Source organism: Semicossyphus pulcher, unplaced genomic scaffold (assembly GCF_022749685.1).
Source record: "Semicossyphus pulcher isolate SPU_LCO1_2020_fin unplaced genomic scaffold, fSemPul1.0.p SCAF_18, whole genome shotgun sequence".
NCBI lineage: Eukaryota > Metazoa > Chordata > Actinopteri > Labriformes > Labridae > Semicossyphus > Semicossyphus pulcher.
In genome coordinates, this window is record NW_027211691.1 from 18,104,461 (window position 1) to 18,125,859 (window position 21,399).

Genomic DNA, 21,399 nt, shown 5'->3' on the forward strand with positions numbered 1-21,399 from the left:
CCGCCTCAGCTGTAACGAGGCTCCACCATCATGCAGCCTTCAAGCAAAACGCTGCTGTTCCGCCCTGCCTGCTCCACTGTTTACACAGACGCCGTTTCGCCTCTGTTACTACCTCCGATGCCGGCTCAGAGGCGGAACAACTTCGCCCCACCATTACACCTCCGTGCGTTCTACATAGAAGACAGAACGTATAATAAGAGATGTAACAATCCTGCCTTAACTTTGTTTGTTCGCACATCGAACTCTTTTGCATCGGCAGGGTCGTAACGCAATGTTAAAACGCGCTGGGGCAGCTTTACGCCAGCGTCGCTTGGTTCAATTTAAAATGGCAAAGGCGGCGCAACGGCAGAGCTTCGTTAAAGCGCTGTGAAAACGAATCGCAATGTAAACAGGGGCTTCAAAGAGCCGCCGGTGTAGCTGTAGACTGCTGAATATTCAAATATAACTGACTTGGTCAAGGAACATTTGCTGTCTTACAAACTTAAAGTATGTTTTCTTCTTCTTCTTACTCATAGTTATTAGTCTTATAGTCTTTTTCACTCTGTTAGTACAAACATGCTACACTCACAAAGGCCCCAAATACACACACACAAACAGGAACCAATGGACATGCACTAATGGAGAGATGTCAGACGAGGGGGCAGTTGGGGGATTCGGTACCTCTCCAGCTACCAGGCCACCAGGACTTGAACCGGCCACCTTACGGTTCCCAAGCCAAGCCCTGCAGACTGAGCTACCATCTACCGTCTAAGGTATCACTCTTAACAATCATGCACCAGTGATGAAAACTGGCACTGGACCAAAATCCTGTCCTGCAGAATTTCCCAATATTACCACAACCTCCTGTGAAAACTGTGCTGCAAATCTGCACTGGCAACCTCGGAAGGCAGCGCAGACAAACAGAGGTGTGTGTGTTAGAGTCGGGCCATCGTCATGCGATGGCCAGAGACAGAGAGATGAACGGGGGGGAAATTGAAAGGGCAATGGCACTGTGGTCTCTGTACCGCTCTTATTGATTCATTCGGACAGAGGTCCTTGCTGTGAGACCACCGGTGACCTCTACACGCAGCAGCGGTAGGCGATCATTACATTACAACATCACAAATCACTGCGGCTATTACCACAGTGAAACGGGGGGCTGTGAGTCAACCGCTGCTGCCTCCCGCGTCCGACAGAATCACTTAAAGCGGATGAAGCAGTTACACCGAGGAAGCAGCCATTTTCATTCTTAGATACAGGAGTTATCCTCTATATGTAGCTGCTATAAAAAAAGCAGAGCTGTACTCATGCAGAAGATAAAGGTTGTTCATGTGAGCTATAAAGTGCTCTCACAGTGGAGGAGTCCTGGCTAAGTTTAGCCGTCTTTACAGCAAAGACGACGGAGAAGTTTTACTATATAAAGGAGCTGAAGTAGTTTATAGTGATGTTCCCTCTCTTTCGCCCTTTGTTCACCTTCTTCCACTCCTTTCCATTCCCTACTGACCTCCCACTCTGCCGCTCTCATCTCCCATCTTCCCTGGGACAACAAATGACTTTGGTGTGTTAACGGTCAGTTCGGTGCATCGCTTGCATTTTCAAGGACGCTTTCACACCTGAAGTCAGCCTGTTTGGTCCGATTCAGAGACCAAATTGTTTCAATGTTCGCCTTGAGTTTGGTTTGTGTTAAAACGGCAGCTTTTACCAGCCGACCAAAAGCTTTAATACGCGAGGAAACTGTTCTCTGATTGGTCTGAATTTTGACGTGGGAAAACTCCCTGAGGTAAACAAAGAGAGAGAATAAGAATAGAGAGAATTGCAGACTTTTTTCAGTGTGAACACCTTCGTATTCTTTTGCGTTTCGACAGGCGTTTGTGAAATTGTTTGGTCAGCCCATATTTCTATCAGAGCCCTCACCTCGTCTCCCCCCAACTTCTGTCCTCTACTCATCCTGCTGCCTGGCTGCGTGTCTGTCTCTGCAAGTGTCAGCACCCGTTAACAACCCACAATGCACCGTTTTCTGCTTCCTGTATCAGGTCCAACTTTAAGTCCGATTATTTTTCTCGAACCGGACTGTGGTTCGTTTGGGATCAGACAGAGTCCCATCTTTTCGGTTCATTAAAATCTGGTGATTGTTTAAAATCAGACAGTACAACCAGTTTAGACTGCTTTGGTAACTGTTTGATATATTTCTGTTGAAAAAACAGACACATAAAGGTGTACCTTATCACCTGTATTCTTGCCACAAAATAATTAAATTTAAGTATCAAAAGGAATCGAAACTTGGTGTCTGTTTATCCATATTTATACTCCAAACAGCGACAGCAGCATGACACAGATTTAACTAAATATGAACGACGAATCTGGTAGCCACCATTTAACTGAACTAGTCAATGTCTTAATGCACTTCCTGTTTACATCTCCTTAGCCATGTCTCTAACATAAGGGTTATACAATCTATAAGAGTTTTTGTTTTACGCTATCAATGCATTGTTTACACTTCCTGCTTTGGTAAACACATTTAAATAAAGTTAATGATCATTTTTATTATGAAAAACAAGTAAACATAGGTTCAAGGGCTTTCTAAGTTGTGAGTGTGCAGTTTGCCCTCTAGTAACCTCACTGTGAAATTTAAGACGAAGTGAATTCATCTCAAAATTCAGACCAACTTGCAAAACGAGCAAAACAGACGAGTAATACTAGTTGATCTAATGGGGCAGCTTGGTCAGAGTATACCGCACATTATGCATCATGATTGAGGAATGAAGATTTCCGCTCGTGCCAAGTCATGTTTGGTTCTGGCTGACGGACTGTAGCTGACCGCAGCGGGGCTGACAACGGGCTGAGCGAGTGTGCTCACAGTTTAAGGCTCGCCGTGACTCATTCTTTGGCTGGAAACGGAGCCTCCTTTCCCGGGCCATCTGTCCATCACTGCCACTCCACTCGGAGCAACACAAAGTCAATTAAATCATCGGCGTTCAACCGGCGTCTCCCTTCATCATAAAGGGACAATGAGAGCAGACATGACAGCCAAGAGTGCGAGATGTGTGACTGCTACGAGGGTCGGTTACAAATGTTCGCAACAGAGCAGGGGGATGAAAACCAAGTGAGCAAGAAGCGTGTGTACGTCTGTGACAGAGAGAGAAAGAGTACAGAAGAGGGGGGAGGAGTAATGATCCCTCTGCCGTGGTAACGGGGGGGTTGGCCGCATGGACGTCAAGGTGACACTGACAGGCCTATGAAAAAAGTGTTTACCCAGCATTCCCAGTGCCAGTGCATTAGATAAGTGCATCATCCCATCGAGGTGATGGGATCACTGGCTGTCAATCACATGATCCCACAGCGCTCAGGAGTTCGCTGGAAACTAAGAAAACAAACACCCGGCATGTGGCCTTCAAGCCTGACATGCCTCTGGATGATGTTCTTATACTAACAAGCTTTGTTGAACGTGTGTCTATAACTGTACATAACTTTAAACATGCATGTCCATTATTTGTAAATGATCAATAATCTTAAAGTAATCCATGACTTGTTCATTCCCAAAAATCATGCATTTTAAATGTCTGACAGGCACCACTAACACTCTCGTCCCGTCTAGTCTCGTTAACGAAAACGGAACATACGTATCGTCGTGTCTTTTTATTAGCAAAGATCTATTTTTAACGTCATACTTTTTGTTAAAAAAATTACCACTCGACTGACAGGACTGACATTAATTTGGAAGGTAGGTTACAAAGACACTAAGGCCACGTCCACACGGAGACAGGTTTAGGAGCCTGTATACGCTCATTTTTGAAACCGCCTCCCAGAGTGGATAAATCCCTAAACGCCACCCTGGCGTTTCTGTGTGTACAGCCTATACGGATCTTTCTTGAAACGCGCCGCCTCCCTACGTTGCGCATGCCCTAACCCCACCACCACCACCAACAACAACAACTATGGCGCGCTCGTTCTGCAGACCCGAAGCAGAAGTTCAACCTCGTCGTCAGTCCACACAAAGGTCTCTTTTCTAGTTCCACTCATATTTTGCGGCATCGTCTTCTGCTTGTGTTTCTTCTTTGTCGTTACACTTATACGCATGCTCTATTTCTTCTTCTCCGGTTTGTTGTATTTGTGTGGCTGCGTTACATATTACATATATATTACAGCGTTTCAGCGGTTTCGTGGGGACGCAAACATTTCCTTTGACGGCGCTGTGTTTACGGAAAACTTTTTCAAAACAAAGTCGGCTCCGTCTCCGTGTGGACATGGCCTAAGACTCATTTTCTAGGCACCATTGACGTCTACCAAAATCATGGCAACTCATCTGACAGCTGTTGAAACATTTCACTGACAGGACAAAAATTTGCTGGGTGGTGCAACAGGAAAAGTACGGAGATCACCAAAGTCAACAGGATTCATCCTCTGAGGGAACATTCCTGTCTTTGCCAAACTTCATTGCAATCCATCTGATAGTGTTTGAAGTATTTCAGTGACAGTGGAAGACCAGGCGTCCAACAATTTAATCTCTGGAGCCTAAAAACTGAATTGCCAGAATCTGAAGTCGGTTAGGTTAATTCTGGTAAACCGTTCCTCAAAATCACCATCACTACAACTCCCAGAAACCCCGCCACATTACAGCAAGACAGATGCGGGGCGAGGGGACCCTTACACCTGCAAACGATGTGCTAATCCTTCCCTTCAGTACGCTGCGCCTGCAGTAACCAGCAGCAGCAGTCCCTTGAGACGCATTGCTCTTGTTAACAGTGAATCCCCCCTCACAGCCAGATCTACTTCATCCAGCAGCTCCTGGTCCCTCAGCGGAAACACAGCACCATAATAGGATGATGGCTGATCAAGGGGATACAGTAAGAGAGGCCGGGGGGGGGGGGCTGCTCTGTGCTTGCGTCATCAATATTCTGGCAGTTTCCTGGTGTATGAAGCGGGCTGCGGATGATTGATGAGAACGGGTAAAGGAGCAGAACGAGCTGCTAACTGTCTTCAGTGGAGCCAAACGTACCAGGCTGCAAATGTGCTGGGATACAATTATTTCAGCTAAAGAGACAATTATTCCAAAAGGCCAGTAACTGTTTTATGTTTACTCATTATTTCTCTACATATAATGCTTTGTATTTTATGTGGACCTTTGCGCGAAAGCTTCCTTCATCATATCCAAAAAAAAGTTACATAACAAAGAAGTGTTGTGAACAGACCCTTTGTATAATCAAACAGGAGATTCTCTGCGTGCGAGAGGAATTGGTTTTATAAGGTCTGAGTGAAAACAAACCAGCTACAGCTCGTCAGGTAGAAGCGCTAAACAATATGAAGCTTAAATGGAGGTTTGGTTCGTCTCTCATTCCAGAGTGAGTGAGAGTGATGTACTCAAACTCCAACACCTGAGATGATTCTCATTGCTGCACAAATTCAAACATTGTATAGACACGTCTTGGTTCTCACCACAGACTGTATATAAAGATGGACGACATGACAGCTCCCTAAAAGTGAAGCCAAACCCTCTCTGTCGCCCCCTGCTGACTGGCTGCAGTATAGGTCATAAAGCCCGCCTCCTCCATGTTAACAGATGGGACATGAGTCGAACTCTAAAATCAAAATACACGTTAAATAAATGTTTCTCAAACTTGGTTTCTGTCATTAAAGTTAGTTCTTATCATGCTGATTTTTGTCTAAGTGTCGTTTTAATTTGACGCTGTAAAAAGGATGATTGACAGCTCTGTTGACAAATCCGGCTCCTGCAGCCGATCTGTTCCGGATTAGCAGAGTGGAGGAGGAACGGTGAGAGGAGACGTAACTAAAACAATCACTACAGTCAGTGAAGTTTACATTACTGTGAACGTTAGACCAACACAAGAAGCTGTTCACGCGGACGTGCCGGATCTTTGCTGTTTTTTTCCGGTAAGTTAAGAGTGTGTTTTGGCTAGCGGATACGGTGGCTCCACCCGCCGAGCTCTGCGCAGTCTCTGGCTCCAAATGATGTCACATATCAACACCTATCACGGGGGCTGTTTTGGCTTCAATTCCGTACAATGAGAAAAGATGGAGACGCGTCGTCTATCTATATATACAGTCATTGGTTCTCACTTACAATCTAAAATAACCGTCTGCAGTTTTACCTGCAGAAGGTCTTCTGTGTTTGCTGCCGTTTTCAGACTTGTATCTGAGGCTAAATATTTGGACTTTCTCTACACTTAATGAGCAGGACATGTTTAAAATAATAAGCAGACACGAAAATGGACATTTGATTTTCATATGGGTGTTCCAGCTCCGCATGAAAGTTCAACTAAAAGTGCAGAGATGCTCTGTTTGGGTCATTTGGGGAACAGAGGAAACTTCTGCTGTAAGTCACAGCCAAGTTTTTTGTTCTCTACCGGTCTCTGTACCCCGGCTGTTTACTTTCCTTCTCTCTTTCCCTCTCCCTGCCCACTTTAAGCTAGCTTTGGTCGCGCAGCCACACTCGCAAAATCATTCATGAAGCTTTAAGAGCTTCTTCTTCTCTGCAACAGAGTCGCCGTGTGCATGTTAAGCGAGGGTGTCACTGACTTTCAGGCAAAGAAGCGACGGGGGAGAAAAATAGGAAGTGTGTGATTACGCCCCTTTTAAATCCTGCACTAATAACCTCCATTCTCCTGCCGTCCGAGCCCTTCCTCTTTGTTCAGAGGGAAGACAGAAGAACAGTGAGAGCTGCTGTTGGTTAGGCTCGGAAAAGTGTGAAAGGAGGCCGTTTGAGAGGCAGAATGCGTGTTTACTCAAACTTACCAGATCTGACTCCTCACTGCCGGAGTGATACATTTCGTCCCTACCCGTCTCTGCCGTTCAGCCCGGCTGGGAGAAAATCTCCTCAGCTGCTGCCCATCTCCCCTCCGAGCACAGGAACTCCTACCAGCCCGACTGCTCCGCTCCGACAAAGCCCCTCGTCCGGGCTCCAGAGGGGGAGCGACTTGAGCAGAGAAAGTTGTAGCAGGAGAAGAAGAAGTTTGTTCCCCTCAGCCCTCCTTTGGCCTACTTTAGTCCCTGAGAGGCAGAGAAGAGACGAGCGTCTTTCCCACGCTGGGAGAACACTCCTTCAGAGCAGCCGCGACCGTCCTCCAGCCCCCAAAAACAAGCCCCCCTCACCCCTCTCCCCTCCCACACACACACATATACACACTCTCTCTGTTTCACACACGCACACAGCCAGTTAGGAAGTAAGATCTCTGGCCAACAGGGCCGACCTGGAAATTCCAGAAAGCACCAAAAGCAGCTGCAGAAGCTTTTTATGTCTGTGTGCGAGTGAGTGATCTGGGGAGTTTACATGTGTTGCCGTAAAGAGAGGAAGGCTGAAGGATTTGAACTGTATAGTCTCAACACATGTTGCTGAGACCAGAAACGTCAGGAAGTAATTATCTTCACTACATCGACGAAATGCCATATTTGCTTTCATCATCAAGGCGACCAAAGCCATTGAAACTTTCCGTTTGGTCACTTCATAGCAAACGATTGTGCTTGTTTGGAGCCGCTGACTGAAAGATAAGACAGCAGGAAGCTGCAGAATAACTCTCTGAGTCATGCAAAAGTTGTTTTACTATTAGAGTGACAGATTTCTATCAGCAGTCGGAGCTCCAGTGCGATGCAGCTGGCATGCATCTAACAGACTATAGTGGTGGCTGTAAAAGATGTCTTAGTGATCCGACATCAGACACTCCGAGGCTGTGATGTGTGTTTGTAATCACACTGCTCCAACGTCACAGCTCATGTAGGCCGGGCAGGTTAAATATCCCGTTAAAGCGGTAAAGCATGAGTCAAAACACGAGTCGGAAGCTGCCACAGCTGAGTCATGAGTTCGCAAAATGTAACCATAACTCATTAGAATGTGTCTGTTATAAAACAGGAGCAAACACGGGAATGCAGACACGGAGAAGGAGCACAGATGAGAAGCGAACCTGTAAGCATCACACAAGAGGAAAACTACACGCTCCCAGCTTTATTCGACATCCCGGTAAAGCCCAGATTTGTATTTTGCACAGGGGAGAAAATGTTTTCTGGGCAGCACCAGCCTAAATCCTGGATTATATTGTGTTTGATCAGGGTTAACCCCTTTCTGAGGATTATCATCCAGGGCGTGTGCTCGGCACGTGGCAATCTGTGGGATAGTTATCCTCAGCTCACCAGGACAATGGTCTCAAGTCCTGGTGCATCAGAAAAACGCCACAAAATCGGCTTAAATATTTAGTTGTTGTATAACAGGAGCTAAAATGTTTATTGTGTCTTTTTGTAGAAAATATTGTGATTATAAAAAAATGTATTATTATTATGATGATACTACAATATATTTACAAATTATGAGTAAGTGTAAAAGTGTTACATGAGCTGATGTCGTTCATCTCCGTTCAGAAAGAAGCTACAGACAGCAGCATAAAGCTAACTACAAAATCTGACTACTCTCTCAAGCCTCCTCAGCTGACACATTATTTTGTGTTTAATTCGTACAAATGCTTGTGGTTTAATATGAGGTTATGCGCTGGACCGTTTCCTTAGCTTGGTGAACTCATGGCGAAGACAAGAGTCCAGGAAGTCACTGCACCCGGACAGGAAATAGTTTTTGTGTAGGATAAACTAATAACGAATGGTTATAATTTGTGAGATTAAGACACAAAAGTAGGCAGAACTTTCTATCTTTGGTAGCATGTTACCAGTCTTTGTGCTAAGCTAGGCTAACAGGCTGCTGGCTTCATATTCACCATACAGATATCAAAGCTGGTATTAGAGCCTGGCGCACATAGGATTTTGGAGACCACTACCAATTTTAGAGATATGGATGATGGACGGAAAAACTTTATTAAACAATATATAACATTATAATACATTGTCACCCAATTTAAGTGCAGCCCCTGTCTGCCCAGCTGTAATGCTATGCTACATGTGCTGCAGACAGTGCTGAGAGTTTTGTAACCATTGAGTCAGAGCGTGCTCTGTAGGACAAACATAATAAAGCCATTTCTAAATGATTCCACACATTGTTTTCTGTTCTGCGTATTACTTTCTAGTAGGGATGAGCATTTCACGCAAACATACTATTCGGTTAGGGCGCTGGTTTAGCTCAGTTGGTAGAGCAGGCGTCCCATGTGCAGAGGCTACAGTCCACGACGCACTGATCGCAGGCTGGACTCACGGTCTGCCGATAATTTGGTGCATGTCATCCCCTACTCTCTACTCCTCACATCTCCTGTCTCTCTTCAGCTGTCCTTTCAAAATAAAGGCAAAAAAAAAAGCCAAAATAATAATAATAAAAAAAATAGTTCGATATTCATTGGGAACTATTCCACAATCTGCACCTGGCAATAAGGCTTCTTCTTCTTTTGTTATTTAATGGCGGATAGCAAAAAGCTACAGCCGCCATCTGGCAGTAGTACCACATTATAACCGGGCGCCGGTGAAAACAATGGAAAAAATATATTTTAAATTCATGACCTACTTTCTAGGTTGATTTATACATTGTCATTTATCATGTTGTTGAATGTATAAGAAGTTTCTCAAAGCCCAAGTTGACATATTAAAATACATCTGCCTCAAACTTATTTACTATCATAAAACAAACATTATGCTTTAAGAACCTTAACATTTTTTGCACTTTTACTTTTCAGAACTAAAATATATCACAGTTTGTAGTCCTATCCAAACCCTGCTGTGGCGACATGAGGTCAAGGTACATGAAGGTGAAAATCAGACTCTAATTAAGTTCAGGCCTGGAGGCGAAGACCTCGGCATGCTGAGCGTGATGACAGTTGATCAGGACGTGTGATCTTGTGCCTCCGATTGCTCACTAAAAATGACTTTTACATAACTGCGTCACGCTGCAGGAAAATCAAAGCAATGAAGAAAATAGAGAAACCCCAGTCAGTAAAGTTTCCTGTTTAATGTGTGTAATGTATCTGAAAGCCTCTACAAGCAGTCACTGCATACTTTCTGTCAAATTAACAAAAGCAAATAAAGCTTTACTCCAGATTAGCTGCTTTATTCTGTGTAATCACTGTAATGAAATTATACGAGAGCATTCTTCACTGCCTCCCTGAACGGCCTCTCTGAATGGGATTTGACAGATCGATGTCTTCTTGTTCTGCCTGCGCTGGGAAACGAGCGCCGGCATTGCCTCTGGCTTATCGATCAGTATACATGCAGCCAATGACGTCAGCAGGCGTTCACACTGACAGGCACACAAAGGCCAACAAGGATAGCTTTCGAAACCAGCATACAGTAATTGCACAACGAGGGGGGGATCAATACAACATCCCCATGTGTTACACTTAGAAAAAAAAGGACATTGTCAGACGGTTGTTTTCTTTCATGAGTGTTTAAAGAGTCACCTTGTGCAGTGTGAAGACACTGATGGTAGACTCCATTCTGATTCTGCTGCTCTCACAGCTCAGCAACAAACCTAGCCTTCATGAAGTTAACCCTCAATGAAACCGAAAGCCTTTTAAGCCCTTTTAATGCGAGTAAAACTACTAGATTATCTTATTGTAATGTGGGTAAAAACAGCTAGATTAGCTCATTTTAATACGAGCAAAAACAGCTAGCTTAGCTTATTTTAATGTGAGTAAAACTGCTAGCTTAGCTTAAATTAATGTGAGTAAAAACAACTAGCTTAGCTTATTTTATCGGAGTAAAATCAGCTAGCTTAGCTCATTTTAATATGAGCAAAAACAGCTAACTTAGCTAATTTTAATGTGAGTAAAACTGCTAGCTTAGCTTATTTTAGTGTGACTAAAAGCAGCTGGCTTAGCTCATTGTAATTTGAGTAAAAACAGCTAGCTAAGCTTATTTTAAGGTGAGTAAAACTGCTAGCTAAGCGTATATTAATATGAGTAAAAACTGCTAGCTTATCTTATCTTAATATGAGTAAAAACTGCTAGCTTATCTTATCTTAATATGAGTAAAAACTGCTAGCTAAGCTCATTTTAAAATGAGTAAAAACTGCTAGCTTAGCTTATCTTAATATGAGTAAAAACTGCTAGCTTATCTTATCTTAATATGAGTAACAATTGCTAGCTTATCTTATCTTAATATGAGTAAAAACTGCTAGCTAAGCTCATTTTAAAATGAGTAAAAACTGCTAGCTTAGCTTATCTTAATATGAGTAAAAACTGCTAGCTTAGCTCATTTTAATGTAAATCATATTAGCTATGTTAACTGTTCCATTCCATGATTACAACCTGCTCACTATACATTATCCCTTACATGTCATAAATTAGTCACGCCGCCAGTTTAGCTCAGCAGTTCAGTCAGGGTTAGGGTTAGTCCTCGATGCGGCGGCCCAGGGTTCAACTCCCACCCTCTGCCCTTTACTGCGTGTCATCCCCACTCTCTTCCTGTTTCCAACACTATCAACTGTCCTCTCTATAAATAAAGGCATAAAAAATCTGTCACAAGTTCCAAGAGTCTGAGTTGAATTGCTTGTTTGACTAACCAACAGATCTGTGAACTCTCTATTCCACATGGGTGATCTACCTATGTATGAGGACAGTTAACAGGTGACCAACACTTTTATGTTTCCTCCCCTCACTAAAAAGTGAGAAAGTTCAAAACAAAACACCCCGCTATGCCAAACACTGCCTGTTTCAAACACCCAGGATCATGAGTTAATCTATTTTACATCCATATGAGATCATAACACTGAGGACTTTATAACACAAGAAAATACAACGACAGATACTGAGGATAATTGATTGATTCTGACCCCAAGCATCTCGCCAATGACACAAACAATATCAAACAACATCAACAGTGTTTTGCTTTATGTCAGAGCTGTTCTAAAAGGCCATGATTCACACGAATGATATTATGTAAACCTGAAAAGATCACTAATGGGCTAACATACACCACAATTAGATCATTGAGTTTCTGTCAGTGGGGTTCTTGTCTTGCCAAGAATGCTGTTACACAAATTAAAGTCTCCTTAGAGGCCTTCAAGTGCAGGATGAAAGACGTGGATAGATCTTTCAATTTGCCAACAAGAAAAACTCCTTTCAGAAGTCTCACACACGTTTTCTTTTATTGTCCAAAATGTAAAAATCTTCTTCTTTTGGAAGTTCAGCACTGTTTTTAGTTGATCCTGTAATTTAACATTTACAGTCAACTTTCTGAGACAAATCATCATCAGCCTTTACAAACCTATAATAAGACTTAATCCCTATAAGGGACTGTAAAGCTTTTTTTGGACAGTCTGATATGTGTCCGTAGCATTGAGTATCAACAAATATTAAGTGCAGAAATTTGGCATCAAATGTTCAGAAAAGTGTTTTAAGATTTCAGACATTACTAAAGGAGTAGTTTGACATTAAGGGCCTGTGTCTACTAACGCCGGTTTTTGAGCTGGCAGCGCTCACGACCTTAATTTCAGAGCGCTTCTCACAGGCGCTTACTGTTGCTAGGTTAGTTGTCACGTGGCCCTGGTATTCTGGTCATGCTGTTATCGTCACAGCCCTAATGGGCACTTGTCTTTGCAGTACTGGTTTTGTCCAGCAGTTGTTTCTGTTGTTTCCTGTTTTGTTTAAAATGACAAGTAAAAATATTTTTTTTAAGATGATTTCTCAAACTCAAACGTTATTACATATAATTAGAAAAATTTTGACCCATCCCTACTGGAAAGTGACAAAGAAAAAAGCTGTGTCCCAATCCGGGGGCTGCAGCCTTCGAAGGCCGCATTTGAAGGCCGATTGCGGTTCCATCGGGTGCGTCCTTCGCGGCCCAACATTTCCCGAGACGCAGTGCACGCCAATTCAAACAAAATGGCGGACTTTTACGTGGCCGAGGAATACACTTTAAAATGTTTTGGTTTCAACTCAGTCGAATAGCTAGAGATACACATGTTTAAGAAAACGAAGGGGCCGTTGAAACAAATTATCTTTAAAATAATACTTTAACTTACTTAACGTTAGTTATGCTAACTAGTTAGCCCACTAGCTACCTGTTCCTAGGCAACAGGAGCGGCGTTTGGTGACGCAAGGGTAGACCAGACTGTCTCATTTCAGTTCGGCTTTAACGGTCTATGCAGGCTATGAATGGAGCATCCTCTACGGACCGCCTCCTTCGAAGGCTGCAGCCTGTGGATTGGGACACAGCTAAAGTCTTGCTCTGTTCAAAGGAATCCATGTAAATGATATATTAGGTTTGTTAATCCATACAAAAATGGAGTGTAAAAAAGAACAAAAGAAATGCCAAACTACTTAATGCCAGGGAGCTCTAACTTCCTGGAGTCTCCACAAGTTGCCTGAAAACTTTAGTTATTGTACAAATTAAACAGACAAGATGTAAAGTCTGTTTCCCTCTGTTTCCAGTCTTTATGCTAAGCTACGCTAACTGGCTGCTGGCTGTAGCTTTGCATTTACCGTACAGACATGAGAGTGGTATCAATCATCTTCTCCAACCCTCTGCAACTGAACAATAGTTGCATATAGAGTACATTTCCCAAAAACAAGTCCATTAAAGACCAACACATTTTAGAAGTTTGGCTGCTTTTGTTTCTTTAGGGAAAATAACACATTACATTTCAAAAAGCAACCTTCTGATGCATACGATCCGTATCAGACTGGATAACCCACAGCAAGTCTGATGTGACTGTGATTGCACGTCTAATGAAACCACCAGGGCCGACAGCCAGCGTCTGACTGAGGTTACCTAGCTACAACACACGCCAGGCCACGCGAGCCCCGGGACCGTCTCTAATTACAGACGAGGAGAGAAAAGGAAGGAGGGGAAATGAGAGAGATAGACTGATGGAGAGGTTGAGGAAAGAGAGATGGAAGCCCCAGCTGTTCTCTTTCCTGCAGCCTCTCTGAGCGCCGCAAGAGTTGGACTGCTGTTCAAGGGCATCCCCTAGCATGTGAACTAAACCTGAGAGATACCTGCTCAAACATTATACACACGAGGCGAAAACTTCTGTACTCCTCTGAATATAGATCCAAGGTAAAAGTCGAGTTAAGCTTACCCTTCCTAAGATGTGTTTAGGCAGTGGCGACAAAGAGAACTTGTCGAGCATGCCCAAAGGAATGAGGATCATCTCGGAGCTTCTGGACAGCGAGTGGAAACAAAGACCTGGTGACTCCTGAAGCGCTGACATGTACAACAGAGGACAACAGTCGGCGGCTGCAGTGCGAGGTGCTGAGTGGCTTCACGCTCGCTGAACACATCAACACATCGGCTGCCCCACATGGAGTCATAGGAAAAACTCTTCAGCCGGCAAATCGGGACCGCTGTGACCAATACAGTCACGCACAGGTCAGCAAGCACAGGCAGAGGGAGATACACTGCCTTACTGTATGCAAACACAGAGTACAGTAAGTCCACCTGCCTTATGGTGACACACTGATATGAAGACACACATGTCGTACACATGAACGGATTCAGCAGCATTGGTTAAATGGATGGCCCGGTATCTGGTAATTTAGCGATGAGAGTCTGGTTTTCACACATTTTGTTCACGAACAAAAACTCAATGACAAAGTTTTTCTAAAAGATATTAAAGGAATAGTTTGACATATTAGGAAATAAGCTTACTCCCTTTTTTGCTTCCAGTTTGATGAGAAGATCGATGCTACTCTCGATCTAGAGCTAGCATCTGGTTAGTATAGCTTAGCATAAAGAGTGAAAACATGGTGAAACAGCTAGCCTGGCTCTGTCAAACCTAATGCATGGTGAAGGACCAGGTTTGGATCATAGGCTGTATAAAAGATGGACGACATGACAGCTCCCCAAAAGTGAAGCCAAAACCTCTCTATCGCCCCCTGCTGACTGGCTGCAGTATAGGTCATAAAGCCCACCTCCTCCATGTTAACAGATGGGACATGAGTCAAACTATAAAATCAAAATACACGCCAAATAAATGTTTCTCAAACATGGTTTCTGTCATTATAGTTAGTTCTTATTGTGCTGATTTACATCCAAGTGTTCATTTTTCTGACAAGTTTATTTTTAATTAGTTATTTGATGCCGCACAAAGGGGTGTAACCTCATGATTGACAGCTTTGTTGACAAATCCGGCTCCTGCAGCCGATCTGTTCCGGATTAGCAGAGTAGAGGAGGAACGGCGAGAGGAAATCATGAGGGGTCTTTGCACGTTTTTCTGTAAGTTAAAGGGGGGGTATTATGCTAATTTCAAGCCTCATATTTAGCTTCTGTGATACCTGTGGAGTAGCTTGGTATAATTTACAGTCATCATTTTTCTCACACTGGTGCTCTGTGCAGGCCCTCATACAGCCTCTGCCTGAAACGACTCAGTCAGCTCTGTCCCTTTAAGAAACCCCGCCCCTACAAGCCAGCTTTCTTCTGATTGTGACATCACAAAGTGCAGCGCATAGAAAAAGCGCGTTCACAGCAGCCTGCAGACTGAACTGAGAACTTAATCCAACAGACTTTTTCCTACAGATCTGAAACTTCACCCACGTTTAGTCTGGACATCCAACATTGTAACATTATATACATGTCTTAAAATGTGAAACAGCATAATACCCCCTCTTTACATGTGATTTTTGGGTAGCAGAACGGGCAAGACGTCAATATGGCAGCTCCACCAGCTGATCTCTCCTGCACAGACTCTGGTTCCAAATATGCAAGATGGAAACGCCCGCTTCCAGGGGTATTTGGGCTTCACTTTTGTACAAGGACGCCTCGTCCATCTTTATATACAGTCATTGGTTTGCATACACAGATAATACTTGTTGGCAATAATATCAATAAAGTATATCAGCAGACTTTAAGGATAAGTGCAATATGTTTGTGCAATGAATGCACCTGAAAACAACACCCTGATTTCAATCGTTCACTGTGTGCCGGCAGTCGGATCAAAATCCTGCAAGTTCCATTTTTAGACCCATGCCTCTGAACACACCACGGTGCATTTGGTTCTCTTTCACATACATTTCGTTTTTGGACTAACAAAGCCACTCTTGTGTGCTGCTCTGACGCCGCTGAGGGGCTCCTAATTTGAACAGTCCAACTGTTAGAGCAGTTCAGCGTGAGACAATCATCTGCTGTGTCGTCACATGCTCCTCTGTGTACTGTCCATCTCTGCAGGAGGGAGGGAACCATCCACACAATGACGCCCACAGGGGTGATTGCTTGTGTCCACTTCATCCCCGGACTCACTTTGTGATGATTGCTTCTCTCTGTAAGGAGATTTAAATCTGCTCCGGCCTTTAAACCGATCCAGGATTTAGAGTAGAAGAAATGACTGACATGAAGCATGGAAAAACAGAAAGTGGAAAAATCTGTTCTTTATACCTCGTAAGAAGTCCTATTACAAAAGCAACACAAAAAGACGAGTCTACTAACAGTATTGGTTGTAAGCTTGCAGGTTATTGTTGTACTTTCCTCTAAACTCGGCTTTTTCTCTTATAAGTACCGGATCATCAAAACAGTTAAAGTCCCGTGTGGAGCTTTTGACCACAAATATCCCTACGAAATTATGTTTTATCATGTTTGTACAACAACGCACATTTTTTTGGCGATAAACAAATACATGTGGTAATGCAACGACGAAAGCGGCAGAGAACAAGACTGCTAGCAAGCAGATACAGATTTATGTTCATGATATTTTTTATGAAATCTTCCTTGCTTTACACGTTGAATGCTAAATACATTTATAATGAATACAAGAGTATGTGTTCTGAACCAAAGGAAACTGCTTTGGTAGAAAACAATCTGTTTCTTTACCAGTTTGGCAATCTGGGATCTGACGACGATACAGCCTCTGGGGACACCTGTGAACATGCCTGGGCATGTAGCCGACGGTTAGCAATAAATGACTTCCTTTTCCGTGTGCTGCATCGTTTACAGAAAGGTTTTTGTGATTTACTTGTTATTAACAGGTCTTACCTTTGCCGAAATTTCAACATCCTGATGCAGATTAGTAAAAAGTCAAAATGAGGCTTTGTCAGGTCTGTCCTCAAGAGGGGAGAAAACTACTTTTAAAATGCTCGTTTGTTGAACGGAGGTCGGATCATTTCGTGGAAGTCGGGAAATCTGAATTCTGAACGGCTTTCGTGACACAGCGTCAAGGGAATTTAACTCAAGTTGAATTTTAGATCTAGAACGGATTGTTAGCTGTTAGCATGCAAATGTCTGTTTATAGAGATAATAAGAAGCTAAGTCATCGTCAGATAGCCGCTGATGGGAGCCGTGATGTCATCTACGGCGATCTACGGCTGGCTCCCTTTGTCTTGATTTTTGTCGCTTACGTTTGTAGACGAATCTGAACGTCGAATTTGTTTCTTTTTCTTTGGATTTTCACTTATTGTTGAAGTCGTATCTGTAGTCATCGGTCTTTTCTTTGTTTGTTCAGCCATAGTAGATTACTGTTTACTCGCAACACACCAGTCCATAATAATACGATATACTGCAAATGCAAAGGCTTTCATCAGAGGGCCACAGGCTCAATCATCATTGTGTTAGCTCATTCGATGATAGAAAGTGACTTAACATTTATTTAAATGAAAAACTTTGAGATTGTTTCTTTAAAAAGCACAAAAATCAGGACACGTATTTGCAAATGAAAGAAAAAAAAATCTCAAACCGCACTAAATCACCAAAGTGGAAACCTTCACCAGGACAGCCCTACAATGCATGATATAAAGTTTGTCAGGCAACATTTACACACAATGCATTCGACTGAAGAAATCATCACAGGGCACCTTCAATAATTCTTGAATTTAAGAAAATAAAGGAAAAGTCTATTTGGTCCATCCCGTCACACGCAGACAGATTACAGATTGCTTCATGTCCCGGGGATCACAATTCGAAGGCTTCAGGGACACTGCCCTACATCGTGTAAAATGCCAAAGATTAAATCATGCTCTCATCCAAATCACTTGTCAAAGATGGGATTTAGCTGCATGAACAAACTATTTCAGCAGACACATGCACAGAGGAAAGATGACCCTGCAGATTGTCTTTCACCTACAGAAAAGCCCTGTTAGCATCACAAAGGCAGACACAGTCCCGCGTGAATCCATGATTAAAAAACTGAGCGCACAGTACAGGCCAGCAGAGCTCAGGATATATCGACTGGGGCACTCTTGTTGTCGTCACAACTAAAACTGCACGCGGAAAAGAAACCACAAACGATGCAAAAGCTTCCAGAAAACAAGCCAGCGCTACAATTAATAGATCAAGCTGTGTGTGGAGAAGTAAGCTGCTGATTTACACAAAAACAAGAGCAGGTTGTGTGTTGTTGTTTTTTACCTTTGGCTTCTTAGACATGCTCGTCCTCCCGCAATGCCCGGGACACCTGTGTCGCCTCTCCGTTCCACAGCGACTGTAATGAATTATGCAAATCCCCTGGGTTTTTTTTTTCTGTTCAGAGTAGCATGACCCAGGGGTGCAAGCAGCTGACGCCCGGCATGAAAAAAGCCAAACTCTGTGCCTCAGTCGACAGAATAAACACTGAACTCCAAAACACAAGCGGTGTCAGCGAGATGATGTGATCTGTGGTCATCCTCAAGAGCTCTTCCAGCAGCAAGTGTCATGCCTCATGTGGAGTGAAGAGTCTCTCCGGCTGATAACAAACACACACACACACTGATACGGGCAGAGACACGCAGGCATGCATGAGCAAGCACACACACACAGCGGAGTGTGTAAGCTCTGTGGTGTCATGGTTAGCTCTGAAGTGTTTTCCTTCATCTGGCCGGGCATTAAGCTTTAATTTGTGTGACATCTGTTGCATGTTTAACTCTGCTACATGACACTATAAGTGCACACAAACGTTCAAAACTCCAGAAGCACTCGCAGTCAGCTGATACTTTGCAACAGTCTGCTTGAGTGTTACTGAAGAGTCTGCGTGACGCTGGGCTGCAGCGGCGGAGCTGACCGCCGTAGTAAGAGCATGTGACCTCTTGCAGCTGTACACGCGTGGCCCGACAGACAGTCAGGCAGTAACAGCACCATCTGGAGTCCTAATCCGCCAGTCACTGCCCACCCCTGTTATTAAACATGGTCCTCTGAGTCATTAGGCTTATTGGATAGACAAGCAGATACCTGGGATCAGCACATGGCAACGCATCAGACAAATCAGCATTTTCTGCGGACTGATCGCTGCAGAGATATCAGCAGCATCATCATCAGGTTTGGTAATTAACAGGTTTAATGGGAGTTTTTTTTTGTTGCTCTGCTAGCAGCAGGATGTGAGACACTTTCACCCAACAGCATCTCAACGACCGTCCGCACTGTCATAAAACTGGACATGGATTTTTTATGAGTTCTCCCACCCGGCACACTTTTTATTGTTTTTTTCACAGAGAGCAACAAAATAGAACAACACGAAATTGGCAGCAGTGTCTGCAGTGCTCCGTCATCTCAACAGGTTCATTTCTACTGACTTCGTTAACCTCCGAGGTGTTCACCCCAACACACATCTTATCGCATCAAAGTGTACACACTGTAATGGACAAAGTGTGCATTTGACATACACAGTGTCTGTATGTCCTTATTGTGTGCATGCGTGCTGTTTTCTTTAGCTTCCTTCCTTGGCCAGTGAATTGCTCGTGTGTTTCAGAAGTGGCTGAGGCACTGAAGCCGTTTCCAGGTGCACACGCTCCGCTGGAACAAATGCATACTTGAAGCATATTTTTGACACGCGTGTGTCGGGACAGAGCCGCTCCAATGTTATTCAGTGCTGCAACCTCCACCAGCCGCGCATGCTGCACGGGCGTCTGGCGTAATACGCGAGTGATTTTTACTGCTATGTTCGTTTTAGTCTATTTTTCCCCGCTGCTGTGCGTCAGTGAAGCCATTGACTGCTATCTAAACACAAGCCCACAACCGAGGAGTCCATGTTAAATGATGTGATCTCTTTATTTTGGCCAACTTCAATTTCAGTTTCCTATTGAAGTTATTCATCGGTGAGATGAGCACCTGGGTACCAATCCAATTCATTCATTGTCATTTGACTTCTTCATCCTACATAAATACAGGATTTATGCACAATTAAGAAATAAGTTGGTTGCAAAGTTGTCTTCTTCTACTGTTTCCGGCAGACTGCACACTTTTGGGCGTCACTGCCACCGTTGGCTAACTTTGAGACTCGTCTTTGCTGTAGTCGCAGCCGGTGTAGATTGCAAAAAAAGAGTTCCTATCGTGATGCTTACGTGACGCGCTCGTTCCTCTGACGCCACAGTGTCGGTGTAGATTCACAGTAACTGTACCATTTGAAGGAGGGCAGTCATACACACATCGCGTAGGTGCAGGGCTATCAGAACAACAGCATCAGAGGCAAAATGACAAATATTCACCTGACTAAAATTGTGTTATTAGATCTTATAGGCAGGGCTTTTTAGCATTTACCTGTTTAGACTCCTCTCCTATCTAAAAGTTGCAGCATCAGTCACATTTTCTTAATATTTACTCAGTTAGTCTGTAGATTATTATGAATGTTTCATGTGTTCTCAACGACTTCCTGAACACAACTAGTCCTTAATAAGTGTCTGATTTCACTGTAAAAGATCCAGGAACGTCTTTGGCTCTAGATATTTTTCCACACTTGATTGGTACTTTCACCATGTTCAGCGGCAGTAATCTCATAAAACAGCATTAAAAAAGTAGATGAAATTAAAATGTATCATGTGTTAATCATCGGACTCGCTCTGCTGATTCCAGAGCGCTACATTGATTAGGACTGAGGCAGCACTGTGACATTATTTTAGCAGGCACTTGGATACTTTAAGGCGCTCTCTGTGTGCAGGAATGACCAGGTTCACTGTGAGGACACAGAGCCGGGCTGCAGAAAGCAGCAGCGTGACATATGCGCCATATGGGTGGGTTGAGCAAAACTGGAGCAGCGTTTCCCTCCGGAGGAAAACACATAAGTACATCTCCATTTATGCACATGTGCACATGTACAATATACCAAACACAAAGTTGATGTCGAACGCGGATGCCCGTTTAGGAGAGCACAACATATGGTGCGTGTGGAGAACTCATCACACCATGACTGTGTCACTTGCACCTGACATAGAGTCGATAGATTATGTAACAAAGAGGTTGAGCTGAGTGGCTGGAGGTCACGCGACTGAGTCAGAGAGCAGGAGTGTCCACAGACAGACAGAGAGGAGAGTCAGTAGTAAACTGTCACTCCATCCTCTCCTCTCCTCCCCACCCCCTCCCCTTTATTCCCCCCCCCCCCAAGTAGCTGATTTCATCCTCGCAAAGCCACTCTCACTCTAATCTCCGCTGATCCGTCTGCACTGGCAAAGAATCAGATATGAGCTCGCACATGCTGAAGAACCTGGGACGGCATCATAGAAAACACTAGATTCTAAACTCTCAGGTGTGTTTTCTTGCAGATTGAGACACTTTTTTTCAAGAAATTCAGTCACATTTCTTGTAACGAGTTGGCAGACTGATGACCAGCTTTCATAAAGTGGGCATGTAGTAGCTTGTAGTTATATAATGCCTAAA

General features: G+C 43.7%; 1 protein-coding gene across 3 annotated transcripts in view; it reads right to left on the bottom strand.

Annotated features, from left to right (window-relative positions):
• Positions 1 to 21,399, bottom strand: part of cacnb2a (calcium channel, voltage-dependent, beta 2a) — an 83,315-nt gene that overhangs the window by 36,731 nt on the left and 25,185 nt on the right. The window contains exon 1 of one of the 3 annotated variants that reach the window (XM_069667491.1): positions 6,730 to 6,835. The exons of the other annotated variants lie outside the window; for them this stretch is intronic. Within the exon in view, the coding sequence (XP_069523592.1) occupies positions 6,730 to 6,762 (33 nt within the window). The 5' untranslated portion in view covers positions 6,763 to 6,835. Of the gene's footprint in view, positions 1 to 6,729; positions 6,836 to 21,399 lie in introns of those variants that run through there. 3 annotated transcript variants of the gene reach the window in all.